Source organism: Genypterus blacodes, unplaced genomic scaffold (genome assembly GCF_046128005.1).
Source record: "Genypterus blacodes isolate CSIRO-AG114 ecotype Tasmania unplaced genomic scaffold, CSIRO-AGI_Gbla_v1 ptg000026l_1, whole genome shotgun sequence".
Classification (NCBI taxonomy): Eukaryota; Metazoa; Chordata; class Actinopteri; order Ophidiiformes; family Ophidiidae; genus Genypterus; species Genypterus blacodes.
In genome coordinates, this window is record NW_027466839.1 from 1,763,071 (window position 1) to 1,785,257 (window position 22,187).

The 22,187-nt window shown below is 45.6% G+C and overlaps 1 protein-coding gene across 4 annotated transcripts in view; it reads left to right on the forward strand.

Moving 5' to 3' along the window:
• LOC142993006 (zinc finger MIZ domain-containing protein 1-like) overlaps positions 1 to 21,082 on the forward strand; it is a 112,950-nt gene extending 91,868 nt beyond the window's left edge. The window contains exons 6-23 of one of the 4 annotated variants that reach the window (XM_076143599.1): positions 11,989 to 12,124; positions 12,493 to 12,607; positions 12,734 to 12,951; positions 13,151 to 13,352; positions 13,610 to 13,885; positions 13,975 to 14,157; positions 14,251 to 14,328; positions 14,429 to 14,624; positions 14,703 to 14,844; positions 14,945 to 15,185; positions 15,296 to 15,401; positions 15,509 to 15,669; positions 15,824 to 15,891; positions 15,973 to 16,041; positions 16,126 to 16,370; positions 16,510 to 16,673; positions 17,307 to 17,564; positions 18,039 to 21,082. In XM_076143599.1, coding sequence (XP_075999714.1) covers positions 11,989 to 12,124; positions 12,493 to 12,607; positions 12,734 to 12,951; positions 13,151 to 13,352; positions 13,610 to 13,885; positions 13,975 to 14,157; positions 14,251 to 14,328; positions 14,429 to 14,624; positions 14,703 to 14,844; positions 14,945 to 15,185; positions 15,296 to 15,401; positions 15,509 to 15,669; positions 15,824 to 15,891; positions 15,973 to 16,041; positions 16,126 to 16,370; positions 16,510 to 16,673; positions 17,307 to 17,564; positions 18,039 to 18,146 — 2,966 coding nt within the window. In that variant the 3' untranslated portion in view covers positions 18,147 to 21,082. The remainder of the gene's footprint in view (positions 1 to 11,988; positions 12,125 to 12,492; positions 12,608 to 12,733; positions 12,952 to 13,150; positions 13,353 to 13,609; positions 13,886 to 13,974; positions 14,158 to 14,250; positions 14,329 to 14,428; positions 14,625 to 14,702; positions 14,845 to 14,944; positions 15,186 to 15,295; positions 15,402 to 15,508; positions 15,670 to 15,823; positions 15,892 to 15,972; positions 16,042 to 16,125; positions 16,371 to 16,509; positions 16,674 to 17,306; positions 17,565 to 18,038) is intronic. The other 3 variants (XM_076143601.1, XM_076143600.1, XM_076143602.1) reach the window with 3 other exon arrangements.
• Positions 21,083 to 22,187: the final 1,105 nt, after the last annotated feature.

The window sequence follows — 22,187 nt, forward strand, 5'->3', positions numbered from 1 at the left end:
TTGTTGTTCTCTTATTTTCTCTCTGCTTTTGTTTAGCTGTGAAATCCTCCTTCAGGCAATTATTCAATGTTTGTTTTTTTTCCCCCTGTCGTATTAAGTGTGTGTGGGACAGTTCCCAACATGCTGGGAGACGGGAGAGGTTTTGAATCAGGCTGCATTGGCAAACAGGCATCTAATGAGCTCTACTGTACTCTTTAATCTATTCATTAGTGTGTTGTTAGTGACATTTCTCACAGGTGATGATGCTGAACTGTAACTTTATCATTTGAAGTTGTCCCACAGTGTCTCCATTAAAGTCAAACTCTTATCAGTATGCAGGAGTAACCACTGCTGAGAACATTTTAAAGGGGACACATTCTGCTTTTGTGTCAGAGTATCCAAACGGATGCCGCCGATAGAAATGCATCCATTAAGACAAACCCACAGTGTGCACAGTGGTGCTGCAGCAATGGAGAGTACAATTGAATCAATATGGGGGGGGGTTCTTACATCATCATGTTACATATTTGAATGTGGGTTAGTGTGTTTTTGTCCAGTTTTACCCAGTGTGCACAGTGGTGCTGCAGCAATGGAGAGTAGAATTGAATCAATGTGGTTTTTAATATTAACCTCCTGAGACACCGCGTCCTTATATGAAGACATTACATTTTTCCTTCCCTATACTTACCTTTGTCCTCAGATCTGGACATTGGTGTTTTTATACTTGTTTGGTCCCACTTATCCTGGATCTCAGGAGGTTAAAGAGTCTAAAGACCCCAAAATGAAAAAGGAACGTGAAAAAATCCAGTTTTCAAAATGAAAGTTTAATTGCGTTTAGATGGCAGGTGTAAATACAGATTGTTACCATCATACTCACATTAGATGTGGAAGGGGGAGAGGGAGGGAGGGGTCCAGTCTGGCTCTATAACACATCAGAGGACTTCTATGGGTGAGCTGGGTTATTTAGATTTAATTTATGAGTCATCTATTAAATGAAAAATAATCACACACATGGTGCTTTTGGCGCCGACATCAGAGTGGAGCTGTTCACGGGATTCGACGACAGCAGCGTGAGAGGGTGGAAGTGTCGGTATAGAGCAACTTCAGACCAGCGAACGAGAAATTTGTCATGACGCGGAGACGTTAACAGGGAAAAAAAAATAAAGTGAAGAAGGCTTGGTGTGTGTGATTGTTTCCATTGTGGCTGAGTATGAATCATGAGGAGTGTTAATCAGATCCCGGGCTGTTTGCACATATGGATGACTCTAATGAGCCTAGAGGGGTGCCAGTTTCTTTACCCAGGATCCTTCACTGTGTGTTTTCACAGTACCTCTGAAGAGAAGGCTTTGACCCCCATGCCCACTGTGAAAAGGTCACAGGTGACTCAGGCACCGGCGTATGGCGCCGTGGCACCGCCAGCCCTACCCAGCACCCTGAGGTGGGCACTAGTCTGGGCGCATCTGCTCCACGCCTAATTGGTATCATTGTAGACGAAGGCTTAAGGCTGGGGCTTCTTTAATAGCAGCCTGTTGCTCGGGGAAACAGTCTGCCTCATGTAAGCCACTGCTCTGTAGATCTGTTCGTCTCGTACATCTGGTTACAGGAGGCAAAGAAAAGCTCACGGCTTTTATGTTTATGTTAGACCATCGCTTTTCATTTTTCAGGTTTTAGTAAAATAGTCCGATTTGGCCTGGGGAAAGCTAGAGAGCAGCAAGAGAGTAGAGGTAACAGTTTAGGAACTACAGTTGTTCGTTAAAGGTCTTTATGGCTACAACGTTTTGGACCCGGGCTGAAACAGACCCGTGGGAAACTTACACTAACAGTTATTTTAGTTTTTTTACAAAAAAGACCCTGCACAAAAAAGGAGACCCGTGGACAGTTGGACCCGATTCAAAATGCAGCCAGCCTGAACCGACCCAAACAGGGAGACGATGCCAAACACTGGCAGCACCACGACACCCCGCAAACTAACAGGCTGCTTTTGGTTCACTCTGTTCCTCACGTCGGCAAAAGAAACCATTTCCTCCTGCCATATGATCGCATCACTCGAGGATAAGACACTTTGAAACAACGTTCAGAGACTTGAGATAATAGCATGAGACTCCATCGGACGGAAGCTAATTAGGATTCCAACTAAAACCTGTGATTTCTAGTCCTAGGTTCTGTGGCCTAAGGAAGTTGGGCTCAAGCCATACGGTTTGTTTGGAAGTTTTGGAGTTTGAACACAAAGTAACAGATTTGAGCGTTGACTTTTTGGACTTTTTTAATGCAACAGAATGAATTCACGCTGCAGATTTCCACCTCCGTGTTTTACAGAGACATGGAATGTGTGTAATGAAGAGATGTGCTGCAGATGCCAAGAGAGATTAGCTTTAAAAACACTGACCTGCTTCGAAAAAAGGTTGCCTCACTGTGCAGTCACGACTGAGGAACGACACCCACACTGATCTGAAATCTGCATAAATCACCTCGACATGCATTTGGTTCCAATTAGCATTCAGTGAAGATTTACAGTCTAATCTGTCTCTTGAAGATTGCTGTATATGTTTTATCTACCATCAGACTTAATTTGATTAAGAGTTTTGCCGTGTAGGAAGATAGAAAAACCTACAATACACATCGATTACACGTCAGCTCTCTTTTGGATCTTTCTCCAAAAAATGTAAATACCAGGATTTGTTTAATTCCAAGTATGAAATCTCCTCCCTCAATGTTTATTGAGAAAGATCTTCATCATCTCCTCTCTCTCTCTTCTAAAGGATACAGCAGCAAACACACTCCCACAGTGTTTGTAACAGGGATTATCTGGTAAATCGTCTTTAGTTCATTCTTGAGTCATTTCTGTCTAAAAATGTTGAATGCGGCATTTTGAAGTGAGTTTGACTCTGGAATTGGGTTTTGATCAAATTCAGCCGAGGCCCCAAACAATCATCATCACAGTAAACGACACAAATATGACTTATTATTCTTAATTATCTGATTGCTCTTATCATTTAAAGAGGGGCAAACGTGTAATGATATCAGAGGCAGGGAGCTAATTGGAACAGGAGAGTGTCATCTAAGCAAACTGGAGGTGTAAACACAGAAACCCCAGATTCTCTAAATGCAGTGTTTTCTCGTTCTCCCCGTCTGCTGCTTGCTTGCCCTCCACATGGTCACATACTGTAATGTTCATAGCCTCGGTAAAAGCTTTTTGGCGTGAGTCCAAGCATCACCCCTTTCCCCCCTCCCTCCTCCTCTGCCTTCGCCGGACAGACATGGCACGACACTGTGACCATGTGGCCGGCAGGAGGGCCGTATTTAAAGCCGGGGCGGCTCTGAAACGGACCGTCGAAACCCAGCCAGCGAGTCTGGGCTCCCCGTGAGGCAATGTACTCATTGACAAGACTCCAGCATCCCCGACGTCCCAGGGAAGGAAAGAAGAGAAGCGTCAAACCGAGGCGAGAGGCAGACCGGAGGCTGTTTTATAAACTGTTAATGCTTAGGCTTTAAATCAAAAACATGTAGCCGATCTCCCATGATGCCACGCTGCTAAATACCTGCTGTCAGTGCGATCTCCGAATTTATCCCGCGGATTAAGAAGCACGTTACTGTATGGCTCAGTCAATTACATAAACGCTTAAGTGCTTCAGACGAGGCAGGATTGACTTGCACACGGAATCATTTTGGACAAGAATTAGTGAAAGGTTGGTGATTAGGGAGTCAAATCAGAAAGATCAGTATCAGTACATTTCAGTAAAAAGCACTTTTGAAGTGTAAACCATATTAAAGATATTACATTTGCAACATGAGAGAAATATTCGAAAGTACCAAAAGATGCAACCTTTGAAACTGAAGATCAAATTGATATTATTTGTTAATCAAGAGAAGAGATTATTAAAGTGTGTATGTATAGAGTTCTCAGTAGTGTAGCCAGTATCAAACATCTTTGCTTCCCACTGTGTACGAGCTGTGGTGTGTCTGTGTGTGTTTGCCGGGGAGGTCAGGGGAAAACTGTGTCACATCATGATGACACATGGCAGCCATGACATTCGCGTGTATCCACTGCACGCGAGACCCTTCCCCGCTTCATCAGCTGCCTGAAACAGGAACCGCCCCCCCCTCCCCTCCTCTGAAATGTGTCAGGATCTGTGCAGCACCTCGTCTTCCCACAATGAAATCTTTGTAACGGGAGCTAATAAAGTGGGTTTACTGACTTCGTTTTTACGGCTGCCAGTTCGCACTCGCCTCACGCCCAAAGTGTTACTTTCCCTCCGCGGCGTGTCGAGAGGTAAAAAATGTGTTTGGAGTTGCGCCACCTGTGAGTTCAGCCTGTCCCGCTACACTCGCGGGCGGCTTCACCTAATTATCCCCCCATGGCTGAACAAGGCGCAGGCTCTACATGCAGGGCCTGTCACGGTTTGACAGGTCGGTTACCCGTCATACCAACCTCTCTGCCAGTGAAGAAACCCTATGATGGACACACACACACACACGTGCGCACAAAGCCGACGTAGACCGAGTTGCTTCAGTTTCATTACCAGATTGGCATCGACGGATAATTTGCGGCATCCGGGGGCGAAGGCGAGGAGAAGAGAAGAGGTTTGACGGCTGCCGGGCGGGCTCGCTCGCGACTCCGTGCCGACGCCGTTAGAGCAGCCGAGAGATGATTTACGATGCGTTCAGGTCGCTCGCACACAGACAGGATAGTTTGGCACTGGGCCTACTGGAACAGTTGCTCAGGTCTTCACATAGTTTCCCACGGTGGAAACTGGATTCTAAATGCAGCAAGTTGTAGGGCATTGTTTTTAAAAAGTCGATCCAAAGTACATTTCAAGTTGACTTTAAAGAGCTCTCTTCCATATTTGGGAACAGCAGATCATCCATTAACTGTAGAGTTGGTGGCCAAATTGCCTGGCGGGGTGAGAAATCTTGTCTCTTGCCATAATTCTGGTTGTGTTGATGAACGAACCAATTGGTACTGATTTCCTCCTGCTTGTTGTTTTTTGTGTTGTTTTTCTCTCTACTGCCACCTACTGTTTTAGCGAATACAAAGACTACAAAGAGCAAGGACCTTTTGTGCTGTGTTCAAGTTTTTAACTCAAGTTTTTGCTCAAGTGCTTGTGAATCTATATTTTGTCTCCATTTCCTCTTTATGTTTACTCGAAGTAGTGATGAATGTTGTGTACTTGCAACAAGAAATAAGAAAACAAGACAACCCAACGTTTTCAACTCTGTGGACGCCTGCAAGCACACACAAAAAAAAACGAATTCTTTGGCAAAAAAGCGGACTTGACTGGTTTGCACGGCTTCTTAGGTGCATTCAGTTACCACGGATACTCAGACTCCTTTAGCCGCTCTCTTATTTTAATTGACTTTGGCCTGCAGGAGGCCTGCGTCCATTCAGACCAGTCTGGCGAGGGCGGGAGGAGAGTCTGAGCCCAGAACAAAAAATGTGAATAGAAAACTACAGCGCTCAGCCCACTAGAGCTGCTCTTGTTAGTTTGCTCGTGGTCTTTGTTCTCCTTTCAGCCCTTCTGGCTACATGTCTTCAAACAAACCATTCGGGGGGTCGTGATTATTTCAGACAGGTTTTCAGTGTTGCGCTTTGTATGAAAATGAGCGACGAAGCCGAGGCAGATTTGCGAGTGTTATGACTGGATATGTATGTCAGATCGAGAAAACGAGCCATGTGGGATGATGTCAGGTGGGAGTCCAGGGGCTCTGGGTTGACAAGGGAGCAGGTGTCTATTAGATAGAGAGCAGAGGAGGAGGAGGAGGGGTGAAGAGGAGGGCCAGGGACGGGGAACACAAGAGCCTCTTGGCATCTGCCTTACCTGCTGCCTCCCCAGCGTCCCCTGCCAGCACGGGGAGGGAGGAAGAAGAAGAAGAAGAAAAGATGAAGGAGAAAAACGAGAACAAGCCGAGAAAAGCAAGGGTAACGCTTCCATTCACGGCCAAATGGGTGTTTTACGCTGCAAAAAACATCAATTTGACTGGTAGACTTCACTTATACTCACACCAAGCAAGTCATGGATAATCTGTGAACGTGAGAATGTTATAAATTCCGTCCCTGTATACAATTTAACCACTTTTTATGCCTTAATCGCAGCACAGATGCAATAAAGTGTGTGTAGGAGAGTTTGCATATAAACTTACTAATACTGAGTCAGATTAGTTCCAACTCTGAGACCAAATCTCGGGTACTTTCCTGACTCCTGTGTAGCATTTTGCTGCTCTGTATATTTAGATTTGTACTAGTTCCATAGAAACAGCTTGAACCAATCTCACTGCACTGGCAGGTTTTCACGTTTTTTAAAGGAAATCAGACGGTTATGCTCCAATAATAGGCATATTTTGCGGAGACGCAGGGTTATCCTCTCCCACGGCTTGTTCTTGTCACTTCTCATTGTGGTCGCGGTTCATTTGTTTTGCGTTTTTGTTTTAATTCCGAGGCAGTTTTCCTTTTAGCAGAGAGACCGAATCAAGGTATTTAATCAGAGCCAGTTTCTCTCTCTCTCTGCTGGGTGTGTGTGTGCTGAAAGGTTTTGGAGAGTGAAGCAGCAGCATTATCATTGGAAAGAGCATTGAACAACTGTCAGGGATGCAGCCTGTGTCATTTGTCATGTCTCCCTGGGGCTTTATGACAGAGAGTGAAGCTTGGAAGCAGGCCGTCCCCGGCTCCTGAACCACCCATCTCGTCCCACCCCCCCCTAGCAGATGCATTTACTGCCCCTTCGCTGTGGCTGACCATCAGGCTATGCAGCTGAGCACCGGAATATCAATACAGCTCAGACACGGGGGCAACGGGGGCCCCTGGGAGTATCTACAAGGCAAACAGCATAGGCTCCTGCTCCTCCTCGTCCTTATGGAAGACAGAAACCCATCGCCGCCAGGGAGACTAAGAAGGATGGCGGCGCGGGCAAAACACCTTCAATCAAAACAAGAAACGCTCCCGTAACATTGTGTTACTTTCGAAGTATCAAGCGCAACATCTGCCAGTGGGGTAAATAACAACAAAGCAGGAAATTCGAGGTTCAACAAGACAATATCTGATTTAAACTGGCATGAAAGAATTTGCCTGTTTGTCTTCATATACAACAGAAAGTTCCTTGATTTGAATTAAAGGTGAAATCAATCACACACTGGATTCTACACAATTGATTTATAGACGAAACAACTTTGCTTTGATGCGCAATCTAAGCTAAAGCGTCTAAGTTGTCTTGTAATTGAGATTCGGGGATATATGTGTTTGTTTATTCGTGTTTCAACTCGAACAACTTCCTGATACAAGTCTAATAATGAAGTGCAGATGATCCATGATAACAATTATCCTCCTTGGATGAGATTGAATCATCTGGGAGCTTCCACGGATCCCTTCTTCTTTGTAGTGGAGCCGGTGTAAACGGCGCGGAATAATGCTCTGGAACTACAAACGGCCGATTTTGGTTCACTTCAGTTAGAATTGGGAGCGATTTGGACGGGATGTGAGCCGTACACCTGAGACGATTATCCCCTGCTTTTTTGGCTCTTTATCTCATCGGGGAGCAGATGAGTGTAGTGAAGGGGCTTTTGGCTGTGGGAGGAGAGCGGAGGAGAAACAGTAATCCTTTTGTGTCCGTCGTCCACGCCGTCCTGCGAGACGCCGCGACGGAAGAAAGGCAGCAAGGGTGGAAGGAGGAGGAGAAGGACGGAGAGATTGTAAGGTTTGCCTCTCCTTAACCCCGTCATATGAAACCTGAAGTTTATCCTTCCACTCAATGACAGGGCGCCTCTCTCTGGCCTCTCTAAACAGGTGGGGGCTCGGTGGAGGTGGTAATTTTGTGGGGTGATAAGTCCTTTATCTAATGGTGGGGTAGCATAATTCCCCTCTAAGTGGCGTGCGGCGCCGCTGATGCTTCTCTCACTTCTCTCTCCTTCTCTTCCACGCGGTCCGTCATTTCTCTATCCCGCGGCTGTTTATCTCAGTCTCTGTGTGAAGCGAGGATACATCCCACACACTCACTCACCCCCTCCGTCCCCCCTCCCACCCCCGTGGCCACACAGTCTCACGGTGGCACGGTTAGGGGATAAATTGTGGAGACATGTTTATCAACACGGGAGAAGTGCAAGTTAGCCCTTGTTGGAAGAGAATAATGGGACCTAATTGAGCTGTAACATGCTGGCTGGTCGCCAGGCCCTTGAATTGAAAACTCTCTCCATCAGAGGGTGTGTGTGTGTGTGTGTGAGTGTGAGCAGAGGGAAGGGAGTGCTTTTAAAACAGTGCAGGACATTCTATCATAGACATAGACATGGCACACTGGGAAACCCATTGGCAAGACTTTGATTTTGTCAAAACAAACCTAACAATCTGCATCACAGGAGCACAATGTTGGCACCTGGAAGCAGTTTGACCAGTCTGACCAGTCTGACCAGTGCCAGCCTGTCACAGATGACAAATACCAATCTGCTCTGGCGTCTGTTTCTGGCAGAGATAGATAAATAGATAGATAGATAGATAGATAGATAGATAGATAGATAGATAGCATAAGCGGTTACAGCTCATAGGATTCTTCTGGATTTTGTGTCAGCTTGTTTGCGTTTGCAGTTCTTCCACCGCCTGCTGGCCAAAATCATTTATTGGAGCCATATCTCACAAATCACAAAGTCTTTCTGGGACCGGATTTGTAACGGAGTAGTGAAGTATGAAGGTTAACTCACGCGGCCCACTTGTGAGCAGAATGTTTTTCGGAGAAGGGTCACCTGAGAATTGGGGGAGCAGAAGCTCTGTTCAGTCGACCCAAACCGTCCCCACACACACACAGTCAGTTCTGTCTCCTGGCACCTGCTCGGCCAAGAACACACTGCAAAAACAATGAATCCCCTGCTAGAAACAAACAACATACTGTTGAAATACTGAACAAAATGTTCCAGCATCAAGTTAAGAACTCTGCCTGTGGAGGAAAGTGAACATTTCTTCTTCGGATTTTTTGTAGGAATCTGGTCACAACAAGCTGGATGCTGCTTTTTTTGTAGCAGTTTTGATCCACAGGTGTCGAAACTCTTTCAAACATGTTGATTTGGATTGGAAACAGGTTGGCATCTCACTGTACTGGCAGATTTTCATACTTGTTTTACAGAATTCAGACAATTTAAGGACTTCTGGAAGGAAGGATGGAATTGTGTAAGGTTTTCCTCAGATCGGTGGAAGTCTCAGATCGCTTCGAAATCAAATCTAATCGTGAAAATCCCGTAATAATCTGGAGCACGTGCTGCTTAATGAGATCAAACCCTCAAACTGGAATCATCTCAAAACAAGATCCAGAGACGTTTTTTGAATGGCCTGTTTTTGCAGTGCAGGCAAGGGAGGGAGGGAGGGAGGGAGGATGAGCGGGCGTGCGGCTGGGGGGGGGGGGCAGAGAGGGATGGAGGGAGGGAGGGAAAGGAAGGAGGAAAAACCCAGCTGCCTCTGAGCCGGAGCCCCGTGCTGCTTTTTAAAGGAGTGGGAGGGAGGCAGGGAGACTGCTGGCACCATCTGTACACGTCTTTTGTATTCCAGCCCTCTCGTCTTTGCACAGAGCGAGGCTGCCGCACTCGCTGTTCAAATGAAAGCCAAGAGGTGCCTTTCAGGGCGCCATGCTCTGCCTGGAGTGGGCCGAGGGGAGAGGGGAAGGTGTGTGTTTGTGTACCAGTGCTCACACCCAAAACCCGCCTTTGTCCTCGCGCTCGGAAAGCTGGCGCACTCAGAGGACATCTAGTGTGCTATTTATTTTGACTCTGTGGTTGTGTGTGTGTGTGTGTGTGTGTGTATGGGGTGAGGATGTGTGTCTTTTTGTGTGGGCTACAAGTGTGTGTGTATCTGTGTGTAGGTTTGGGTCCAGATAATGCAGTTCCCAATTCTTTAAGGCCAAATATCTCCTCTATTTTTACGAACATACGGCAATGATTGTAGTTTTTAATCAAACACAGATGAATTCCATCTCGCCCACTGAATAAAGAGAATTGGGTTCTCCTTGTGAGAGGTGGCGGTGGCCAAACAAGGCTCTAATCATCTGCTTAGTGGCACATTAACACAATTACACACACGTTCGTGACCTTTCACACAGCTGAAGAGGAGCGTCTCCACCCTCCACCCACCATCCAACCAGCTGGAGGAAGTTGATGAACGACCTTTGATCTCCGCGTTGATTTTTGAGACAGAAGAACGAGTGTAGCTGGCAGTGTGTGTGAACGCAGCCCTAAATTGCCCGCAGGGGGGTGAATTTTGTGTGTGTTAACCCTCACAAGCAACCTGTCCATCACAGCCAGTGCACATGATAGGTGGGTGTAGAGATCAGATGGATGGACGGATGGATACACGTGTCGTGCTTATCTGTACGTATCTCCGTGATGCGTCTGCGTTTGTTTACGCCCTTGAGCTGTGAGCGATCATACATGTCCGCTCATGTGCGGTCATATCTCTGGGTTTGCAGTGTGTGTGACGGACGTCGGGAGCTTTTGTTTGTTCCTCCCTGGCATCAGCCCCATTAGCCTGCTGTCTCCTCTCTCACTCACTCACTCACTCGCCCACTGACTCACTCCTTTATCTCTCTCTCTCTCTCCCATCTCTCTCCTCCTCGCCCTCCCTCGGCCGTGTCAGTAATACTGCGCTGTCCGAGCGTCTCTGCCCCTGCGACGCTGTCTTATTGACGTGGCTTTTTTCCTCTGAAATCACGGAAGCACTCTGTGTTTCAACCCCACTCCTCACTCAGCCCCCCCGGGAGGAGGAGCAGTGTTGTGTTGTGGCTGTGAATCATAAGAGGAGGTGGCTGCCCCCCCTCACACACACACACACACACACACACACACACACACACACACACACACCCTTTGATTGAATCCACATTGTGCCGTTGCAGGAGGAGTCATTGTGTGTGTTTGTGTGTGTGTGTGTGTGTGTGTGAGAGAGAGGGGGGAGAGAAAGCGTGTGTTTTGCGGTTGGCACGGTGCAAAAAGATGCAGTGCAGATGAAAAGCATATGATTCCATCAAACACACTCTGTGGTAGACTCCTAAGCATGCAGTAGGTAGAGGAGGTGACACAGGGAAAAAAAGGGCCTGAGTCCATCTGCAGGCCCAGACTGACCCCTAGTGGCCAGGAGCAACAATGACATGCTGGTATGTAGCTGCTATGCCACACTGCTAGCAGGCATTTAATTAGAAGACTCATATTATTAGTATATTAATAAAAGGAATACTAATAAAGTACAATACTATACTACTTTATACTAGTAGTAAAATATTATATATATATATACTAGTTGTTTAAACTTTCAATATGAGGTAAACTCTTAAAATACTGTGAACATTCTTTGTAAAAAAATCTCTTTCTTTTGATAATTGGCCACATTTTACTTGTAATTGATGAACTCATGATCTTGAACTTCTCTGAGATTCTGGATGTTGGAGGTTTGTGTGACTGGTGTGAAGTTCTGTTCGTAATCAAGTTACACACCTTGATACTTCAATGATGTCTTTCTGTGGAGAGTTGTGTCAATAAATCCTTTTAGAAATGTGACAATTAGATTAGAAACACAAGCATCTGGGTGAGTATGAGATTTATAAATGTTCCCCGTGAAGTGCAAACACCGTATTGAACCGTTTTATTGACTTTAGTAGAAGATGTGCAGCTTCTTCTCTTTTTCTGGGCATTGTAGCTGCACGCAAACCAATTTTTGGGTCAATTCCTTGTAAAAGGTTTGGTGAAATGGCTGAAAAGTGAAAGTGATGAGTCTTAAGATATTCTGCGACTGCTTTTGTTTCTCACATTGACTTTCTGCTGGATGTCTCAGTCAGCTCATTGCTTTTCAGTTTGTTTCTCACTTGTTTATGTCTTCCCCCCTCCTGTCTTGTGTCGCCTTTTTTTGCAACGCTTGCAGTGAAGGGCTGTTATCTCTGCAGTTATTTCTCACAGGAGTGTGACAGCGGCACTAATACACTCTGCCTCTCTGCTCTCCTCCCCCTCCTCCTCCTCCTCCTCTTCCTCTCCACCTCCCCGCCTTCCCTCCTGTAGCTTTGCTGTCCTCCTGGTGTGAGGAGCTGGGACGCCTCCTCCTGCTACGTCACCAGAAGAACAGGCAGAACGAGCCCCCGGGTAAAGTGCCCATGCAGCCTCCGATGAGCTCCATGAAGCCCGGCCTGTCACACGGGTCAGTCTGCTCCTTCATTTGACAACAATACAACAACAAAAACAGCTAATCTTAACAATGAATGGTTGGTGAAATGACACGCAGAAGGAAGTAAGTAAAGGTAGAGAGTTTCCCAGAATGGCAATAGTCAACTGAAGTGCTATGGCTTCAGATTTGTACTAAAGTAAAGTCCATTTAGTTAATATTTACAGCAGTGTAAGAGGAAGAACATGGCATCATCATAATCCTCACAGTAAAATCATTCTCTTTCCTTATCGTTCTGCGAATGCAAACACACTCACTACACGTGTACCGCAGTAACTCTATGTGCAGTGACGTGATGTTTAGCTTCGCCCCCCCCTTATGTTCCTCCGTTCCTCTCCGCGCAGAGATGGGTCTTTTCCCTACGACTCTGTTCCCTGGCAACAGAACACCAATCAGCCACCGGGCTCGCTGTCCGTAGTGACCACAGTCTGGGGCGTCACCAACACCTCGCAGAGCCAGGTGAGTGTCCGGCTTGGTCCAGTGTGTGTGTGTTGTGTTGTTACCATAACTCCACCAAGGCTGAACAAGCTAATGTGTTTCTTGTGATAAGAGGTCATATGACAAACCATTTCCTCTTTCCATCAGGTGCTTGGGAATCCTATGGCCAACAGCAACAATCCCATGAACCCCAACAGCAACCCCATGGCCTCGGGTATGTCTGGGAACAATCCGGGCATGAACTCCCCCCAGTTCCCCGGCCCTCAGCAGCAGTTCCCCACCAAGGGAAACTCCAACCCAGGATACATGCAGCAGGGCATGTACGGACGCCCCAACTACCCGGGCGGAGGAGGCTTTGGTGGCAAGTAAGTGGTGTGTGGTTGTGTATGTGTGTGTGTGTGTGTGGTTACAGACTGTGGGCGGTCCCTCTGGTTTTAGAGACGGACAGACAGGACCAGTTTGTCCTCTTCCTGTTGTGTTCTGTCCTTCAATCAACCAGATCTTTACAAGTATTTACAGTTTTTCTTACCATTAATGATGTCGCTGTCTTTCTTCTCGTCTCAGCTACCCTGGAGGGCCGAACCCTGGGCCCGGTGGAATGGGAATGCCTCAGCACTCCCGCACGCCTTCCGACTTCACCCAGCCTGCCGCTGCCGCCGCTGCAGCCGCAGTCGCCGCCGCTGCTGCCACGGCGACCGCCACTGCCACGGCGACTGTAGCAGCCATGCAGGAAACCCAGAACAAGGACATGAACCAATATGGACCTGTAAGACTGAATTTGCTTTGGTCTTATTGTTGAATAAGGCTGTGTCATTGTTAAGAGTGACGAATTAAGACGATGATGTTCAAGAGCGCACAATAACACGTCCAGTATGAACAAAAGCAAACATGCAAGAGTTTCTTCAAGGTTAAAACCTCTCTGTCATCTCTTTATGATCTGTGTGAGAGTCTTTTAAGAGCAAAGAGCAATTTTGCAGCACTCCACCCTGAGATGTTAGTGAGTCATATCGTTTTGTTTTCCAGATGAGTTCCTCTTTCCAGATGGGACCAAACCAGGCATATAACAGCCAGTTCATGAACCAGCCGGGACCGCGTGGCCCTCCGTCCCTCCCTGGGAACATGGGCACTGGCATGAACGCTTCCAACATGAGCGGCCCCCCCATGGGAATGAACCAGCCCAGGGGTCAAGGCATGGGACCTTTCGGGGCCCACGGCCAAAGAATGCCACAGCAAGGCTATGCAGGGCCCCGGCCTCAGGGCATGGCTATGCAGGGCATGAAAAGACCCTACCCAGGGGAGGTGAGTCCACGGGAAGAAACGGCTACACTTGACCTTTCACCTTCAACTTCAAGATAAATATACATATACATACATTTTTCTTACTCCAGCCAAACTATGGAGGGCAGCAGTACGGACCAAACAGCCAGTTCCCCAGCCAGCAAGGGCAGTACCCCAACCCCAACGCTGCCAGGCCTCTGCCATCCCCCAACTATCCGGGCCAGAGGATGCCAGGGCAGCAGCTCCAGGGCCAATACCCCCCACCCAGCGGTGCCATGGGCCAGTACTATAAGGTAGGGATACGGATCTGTTATTATGTTGAGTAATTGCTTTGTAAATTGCCACAAGCGAGGGTTTCTCATTCCGTTTGTGTTTCTGAATTACAGCAAGAACCACCTTTCAATGGCCAAACAAATAACTTTTCTGGGAGTGCATATCAGTACAGCCAGGGCAATATGAATGGGGTAGGTTCATTTTGACATACAGATGATGTATTATCACACTGTAGGTTGTAGTTTTGAACGTACTTCTAACTGCCAATTGACTCGTTTGTCTCCAATGTAGCCGCCCAGACAGGTGGGTAACTACCCTCACTCCCCGGTGCCAGGCAACCCCACTCCTCCAATGACCCCTGGAAGTAATATTCCTCCATACCTGTCGCCAAACCAGGACGTCAAGCCACCATTCCCCCCTGACATCAAACCAAACATCACCTCTCTCCCTCCTCCTCCAGGTCAGCATCTCGTCAAAGTCTCTCCAGGTGACTAAAGCGCTATTAAAACCTCACCTTAAGGGAAGAAAGGGTTGTTGTTTACGTTCTTTTCTCTCCCCTGTGTAGCCAATCACAATGAGGAGCTGCGCCTGACGTTTCCAGTGCGGGACGGAGTCGTCCTGGAGCCCTTCAGACTAGAGCACAACCTGGCTGTCAGCAACCACGTCTTCCACTTACGGCCCTCTGTACACCAGACACTCATGTGGAGGTAAGACAGGAACCAGCGCTTTAACCTGTGTGTATCATTGTTCTTCTTGGAAGTTTCGTTTGAGAGATTTAACCCATTTTCCCTGACTATTTGTTTACAGGTCAGATCTAGAGCTCCAGTTTAAGTGCTACCACCACGAAGACCGGCAGATGAACACCAACTGGCCGGCGTCGGTCCAGGTCAGCGTCAACGCCACGCCCCTCACCATCGAGAGGGGCGACAACAAGACGTCCCACAAACCCCTGCACCTGAAACACGTGTGCCAGCCAGGAAGGAACACCATCCAGATCACAGTCACTGCTTGCTGCTGTGTGAGTACACACCTCCAGGGTCCCCAAATAGTAAGAGGAGGATTAAAGGAATAAGAATATTTGAAGTTCAAATCAAAAACATTAAGAAACGTCACCTATAAACGCTCAAACAATGCTTCTTCTGATGTTTCCTCCCGCAGTCTCACTTGTTTGTGCTGCAGCTGGTCCACCGGCCGTCGGTTCGCTCCGTCCTGCAGGGTTTACTAAAAAAGAGACTTCTTCCTGCAGAACATTGCATCACCAAAGGTACACAAACAACTCAATAGTTTCCCTTTAAGCAAACCTTAGAAATCCAACGTATTCTTGCAGTCTTTGCTCACCTGTGACGTTTTCCCCTTTTCTCCACATTAAAGTCAAGAGGAATTTCAGCAGCGTAGCAGCGTCGTCGGGCAACGCCGCGCTCAACGGAGAGGACGGCGTGGAGCAGACGGCCATCAAGGTCTCCCTCAAATGTCCCATCACTTTCCGGCGAATACAGCTGCCAGCGCGAGGCCACGATTGCAAACACGTGCAGGCAAGTGGGAATCGAGTCAGATGGCTTCAGCCACAATTGTTTTTCTCATTGGACTGTGGTCACCTTGCACCAATATGTCCATTTAAACCAGGGGTATTGAATTATTGGTTTAATTATGGATCTGTGATGGTTTTTGCTTTTCTTGATCTTGCAGTGTTTTGATTTGGAATCATATTTACAACTGAACTGTGAGCGGGGAACATGGCGATGTCCTGTATGCAAGTAAGTCCAGCTGAAAGAAGTTGTTGTCCTTTAACGTCCTTTCTTTGCCTCTGTTAAGCAACGTCTCCTCTCTCTCCTCAGTAAAACAGCGTTGTTAGAGGGACTCGAAGTGGACCAGTACATGTGGGGAATCCTGAACGCCATCCAAAAGTGAGATGACACCCTCATGTAAGGAATATAACACTCAGCGCTCTATTTATCCACCAATTAATACCTTTGTCTGTGTATTTCTAGCTCTGAATTTGAGGAGGTGACCATCGACCCGACGTGTAGCTGGCGGCCAGTGGCAATAAAGTCAGATATCCACATTAAGGAGGATCCAGATGGACCACTAGCCAAGAGGTTTAAGACCATGAGTCCCAGCCAGATGATCATGCCCAATGTGATGGAGATGATAGCTCAGCTTGGCCCCGGCCCCTCGCCATACCCGTCGCTACCCACTCAGCAAGGGGGCAACAGCAACGACTACGGCAGCCAAGGTAGATCCTTACATTACGGCTCCAAACGGCAGTGTGGATAGCTTTGTTTTTGATGATAAGTCTCTGCCAAAACCTCAACACTAATTATAAAAACAGTGTATTTCCTAAATGTCCTCAATGTTGTTGTTTTGTGTGGTAGGCAACAGTTACCAGGGTCATGGGAACTTTGACTTCCCTCACGGGAACCCCGGCGCTACGTCGATGAATGACTTCATGCACGGACCCCAGCTGTCTCACCCACCTGATATGCCCAACAGCCTGATGAGCCAAGACAAGCCACTGTCCCACAACATGCCTGACTCAGTGAGTGTCGCCAACACATCGCTTCACTTTATTGACCCGTATTTAACCAGGATGGTCTCTTGACATCAGAATCAAAACATGTGGCTGGTTAACATTTCTGTGGCTGCAGAAATACCAGGTGGGATCATGTTGCAAATAAATAAATAGATAGATAGAATAGGCAATAGCCTAAGATAAAATAAAAAATAAAATAGTAAAATAAAATTAAAATAAATTAGTAAAATAAAGTTAAAGAATAAAAACTCAAGTCAAGTAAAGTGAATAAAATAAAATAAATTAGTTAAATAAAGTGAGTAAAATAAAAATAAAAAAGTTAAATAAACTAAATAATTAAAAAATAGTCACTAATAATACACTAAATAAAATATTAATAAATGAGTAAAATAAAGTCAATAAAATAAAATAATAAAATAAAGTCAATAAAATAATAAATATAATTTTAAAGAATTAAATTATATTCAATTAAAGTTCAAATAGGATTAAAAAAGGTAAACAAGAATGAATGAAATAAAATAGATTCAATTAAAATGTTAAAAATAAAGAAAAGAATACAAGCAGATTTAACTAACATGAATCATACCACAGTCAATGTTATTTGGTCATTGGTGTAACTATTTCCTCCTCTCCTGGCAGATACCTCACTCTGCTGGCAATGACCAGTCACACAGCTCGTTGCAGCAGAGCTTACACGCGTCCCCCCACCATGGGAACCAATCGGGGCCTCAGTTACACCACAGCGGGCCCCCTCAGCCCTCGCGACAGGGTCCGCCTCCTCAGCAACAGCAGCAGCCGCCGCAACAGCCCAACAACCATCCCCACGGCGACCTGTCCTTCAACCCCTCCAACAATCTGGACAGTGCGGGCTCAGACATGCCTGAGCCTTCCTTAGATGTGAGTGCTGATACTTACTAGCTTCTTCAGCATGCCTTAAGTATTGAGTCTGCATCATACTAAGTACATGACAGAAAAAGTTACAAATTGTGTTTTCCTTGTAAATAATGAATCATTTATAAGATCTGGAGTTTATGTATTTAGGTGCTGTGTGGGATTCAGATGGAGCGCATACACTTTAGATCATTTTACATTACATTACATTACCACCATTTGGCAGACACTTTTATCCAAAGCGACTTACATTACATTACCACCCTTCGCAGAGGGGGGAGCAATTGAGGGTTCGGTGCCTTGCTCATGGGCTCCTCGGCAGGGGCTCGAACCGGCGACCCTCCTGTTCCCAAGCGGAAGCACTACCCACTGAGCCACTGTCGCCCTCATTTCCTGTTATTAAAAGATACAAATGTAGAACTTTGTGCAGACTTGCTCTCTCTTTACATGAATGTCTAACTCGAGTTTCATGTGTTACAGCTTCTCCCCGAGCTCGCCAACCCCGACGAGCTGCTGTCGTACCTGGACCCCCCGGACCTCCCTAGCAATAGCAACGACGACCTCCTGTCGCTCTTCGAAAACAACTGAGGCGGAATCAGACGCGCATAAACATTTTCTGACACGCCTGCCAGTTTTTCCCCGAGACGCAAAACGCCCCGTGGCTCAGTACTTGATGAACACAAAGATGCACTCCCTTTCTCTTCTTCCTCTTGTACAGTTTTCATTCGCCAGCGCAGATTGACTGAAAGAGGTGAAAACTCAAAGACGCGGCGGTGTGTGTGTGTGCGTGTGTGAGGGCGCGGAGGGGGGTGGGAGGGGCGGGGGTCGAGCCTTGCCCCTCCCCCTTTTGCCCGTGTGGCGATAACCTTTGAACTGTGCAGCTATACTCAGTTGATTTTTCTATGCCACACAGGTGTGTGTGTGTGTGTGTGTGTGCGCGCGTGTGTGTGTGTGCGTGTGTGTGCACATTAGCAAAGCTGTTGTAGCATTTTTTATTCATCTTTTGTTTCCTTTTGAGAAGAAAAAGGAATTCGGTGTATAAACAGAAAATTAACTGAAAAAAAAACCTGCGCTATCTGGCCAGTGTGCGTTTCTGTCCATTATCGTTATTCCAATCTGAGAGGCCACAGCTTCCCAGTGTTCCACAGCTCCATTCCCTGCCTGGTCCGGTTAGTCGCACTGTTTCGTCCACCCACACGTCATTCGAAAGCACAAGAGATTACGGCGATGCAAAAAGGAAACAATTATAAAAGGAAAAAAAAGTCACTTAGGTCAACGTCCTGTCTGTCTGTCCCGTCTGTCCTCAACAAGGTGTTTTTAAAAATAACTTTTTGCTGTTCTGCAGAGATTTTAAAGATTTTTGGGAATGATTGGCTTCCACTTTGTCTACTATTGTGATACATACATGTGTTTTTTCAAGCCGCCGGCGGGGTTGACAGCTGAAATGGAGAGGATTTTTCTCCGGCCTCCATCTCAGGAGACTCTCCCAAATCACGTTTGCACACAAAGAACAAACAACACACTTGTACGCCGTGTTGTACAGCCTCTTCCCAATTCGGTGGAGAAGGAGGAGGAGTTGAGACAGGAAGGAAAGGTACAAAGTTTGGGGGGTTCTTCTGCGACCAATCCTGCTGCATTTGTTGCTTCCCTGCTAGAACTTCCTTCCTTCCTCCCGCCGCTGTCCGCTCTGCATGAGTCCACCATCGCTCACATCGGCCTTTTCCTGCAGCGTTTGCATCGCTCTCCCTGTTACCTGATGTACTGTTTAACTCGTCTACAAAGTGCATGTGTGCCAAGCCCTCGTCTAGTAATATTCCAAGTGGTAAAGAGATAGTGTGGTTTTTTAAATCAGTTACCCTTTTATTTTATTTTTTGATTTAGGATGATTTGTTTAACACTAACATTTGAAGGGATGACGTCGTCAGCGATATGTTTGTCATATATCCGCTGGCTATGTTGCGTTTTTGTGTTGATTTTCTTCTTGTTTTGTTTTTGCGTTGCTGCATCATTAGATTATCCATCAAACTTTGGGAAACTGCTCGACATCACCAAAGTGAGAAGGGGCGAGAATGGAATTGTGTTTGCTCGGTCCTGCGTGAGCCTGTGAATGTATGTGTGCGCGTGTGTGTGTGTGTGTTTGGGTGGTAATACTGGTTTCAAAGATACAGGGGAGGACACATACAGTTTAATCCATCACTACTGTTCCAGAGGTGTTTTTTAAAGCAGTATTTGTTTGGATCTTTTGCCACGTTTGTTTTGGATTTGTTGAGAAGAGTGCTGTTCAGTATGCAAATGTATTATTTTTTAAGAAATGCTATTGTAAATATCATTGTGAATATTTTTGTATCATCTTGAAAAATGTTTGTCCTTTCATACTTTGTCGTCCCGCCTAAACCCTAAACCCTAAACCTAACCCCGCCGCCCCAAAGCTCCCATCTCACCGCTGACTTTGTTTGTAACCAGCAGTAGACGGGCTTGTCTCGCGTCCTCGCCGCCGACAAAGCCAGTCCAGACGTCTCATAAGCTACTTCCTGCTTTCCTGATCACGACTTCCTGTCACTTTCCCCCTCAGTGCACTCAGATCATTTATAGACAGGCACGTCTCTCTCTCTCTCTCTCTCTCTCTCTCTCTCTCTCTCTCTGTCTAATTCCTCCAGGATCCCTTTCCCTGCATCATTTTCCGATGATGTCATAATTCAGATTTCAGCTCAGCTTGAAGCAATATTTTTTTTCTCCCCGCCCCCTCATTCAGATGTAATCGATTCAAAATGATCAACGTTGTCTATCCATGAATTTACTTTTATGTTTAACCTCAGTAATATACTGAACAATAATGGTTTTAAAGACGTGGTATCAGTTGGCTTTCAGTGTAATTAGTGAGCTGTGTGAATATCATAATTGTTGCTAATTGTCAATACACACAGTGGTATTTGAAAGATATATCACAACCATATTTTAAAGAAATTCATGATATTGTTTATATTTTTGTTATAGAAAATGTGGCTTTTTTTAAAAAGCATGAGACCATATACATTTTTATCCCTTTTTGGTAAATTATTTTGTACTGGTTTTTTTTTTTTTTCTTTCTTATTAAACTGTAAGGCTAGAAATACAATTGATTTCCACAGTAGCAATGTGCTGATTGAACCACCTTGTTTATTTGTTTATGTACCATTACTTTGAAAGTTTGTTATGTTGAAGACGTGTGATTTGCTTCCAGTACAACACAGTGGCATATAGCTTTCTGCTAGTGGAACCCCCAAGTCCATTTTAAAACAAACACACTGCCATTCACCTACTTTTTATTCTTTGGTCACGATCTGAATGAACCCCCGTCGCTGTCATTTCATATTGTGGTCTTATTCACATGTGAGCAAGCTTTTTTGTGTACTAGGCAGCATCCCCCCCCAAAAAATTCTGTAGTTGCACAATCACAATAAAAAGGCCATTTCTGTGAGGGAGGTTGTAAAGAAAAAAAATTGAAAAAAAAAATACAGAGAGCAAGGAAGGGCACGTTCATCTATCCCGGCCTGGAAAAAGGATCCTTAGGGTGAGGCTAGGAGGTCAAACGTCTCGAGAATGCCTGTATATATGTAAATGAATATAGAGACATGTGAACAGAAATGTATTCATTTTCCCTGGGAATGTGCATTGTTTCTCAGAATAATAAAAAGCTTGCAACCCCTCTACTGGAAGTGGCTGAACTGGACTGAACTGGTTAGTTAGCGTCTGTGGGTATTTTTCAGCATTTTGTTCCCCCTCTGTAAAATACTTTCACCTCTTTGTTTTAGGGGGAAGTGGGACAGAGTCTGATTTACATGTGATATTTAGCCTGAGTGTTCTAGTCTGTCACCCGCGTACACTGAGGTGCTGAAAAAAGGAAAAAAAAGGTTACAAAGAGAATCCTAGGAATTGCTTGGAGGCAGAAAGGCATCTTGGGTAGGAGGTGATGGGTCCAGAAGATTGTAACCAAATCCATAGTTTGTACAATTTTTGATATCAGGAGCGGTTGGAAAATGGTACAATCTAAGGTGATTCCTGCAATGTGGCCATTGTCTCTGTTTGTACATTGTATGTACAATCATTTCATATTCTAAACTGGTCAGAAAATAAAGGAACTAATTGTGATTTTTAGTCTTGCAGATCTGTATGTAGTTAGATGATGTGACAACCTAATATTTATCTAATAAATATGTATTCAGATGATACCTGTATGCTGCTGTGGTCTTGTCTTTTGTGCTCTACCTTTACCATCCTGATAAATAGGCCTTTAGAATAAATATATATATTTCATACAGAATATATGATTATAATGTGAGTGTGTATTACTTTCATATAATTGCTTTAGTTCCTAGATACTCGGACTAGATTTGTCCTTTGTTGAAACGTGATAAATATAGTAATCCAAACAGAAGTCACATCAAAAACTTGTAAACATGTAACTTAAAATAAATGAAATAAACAATATAACAATGATATTAATAAAGCCACACAAGGAGGCTAAAGTTGATGAAGAGGAGGTTGTCTAAGATGACCTTGATTCAGAGGTATGACTGGGGCCTGCCCAGTGCTGACTCAGGTTATGGCACTCTGCTGATTCTGAGGAGGAAGACGAAGATGATGTAGTGG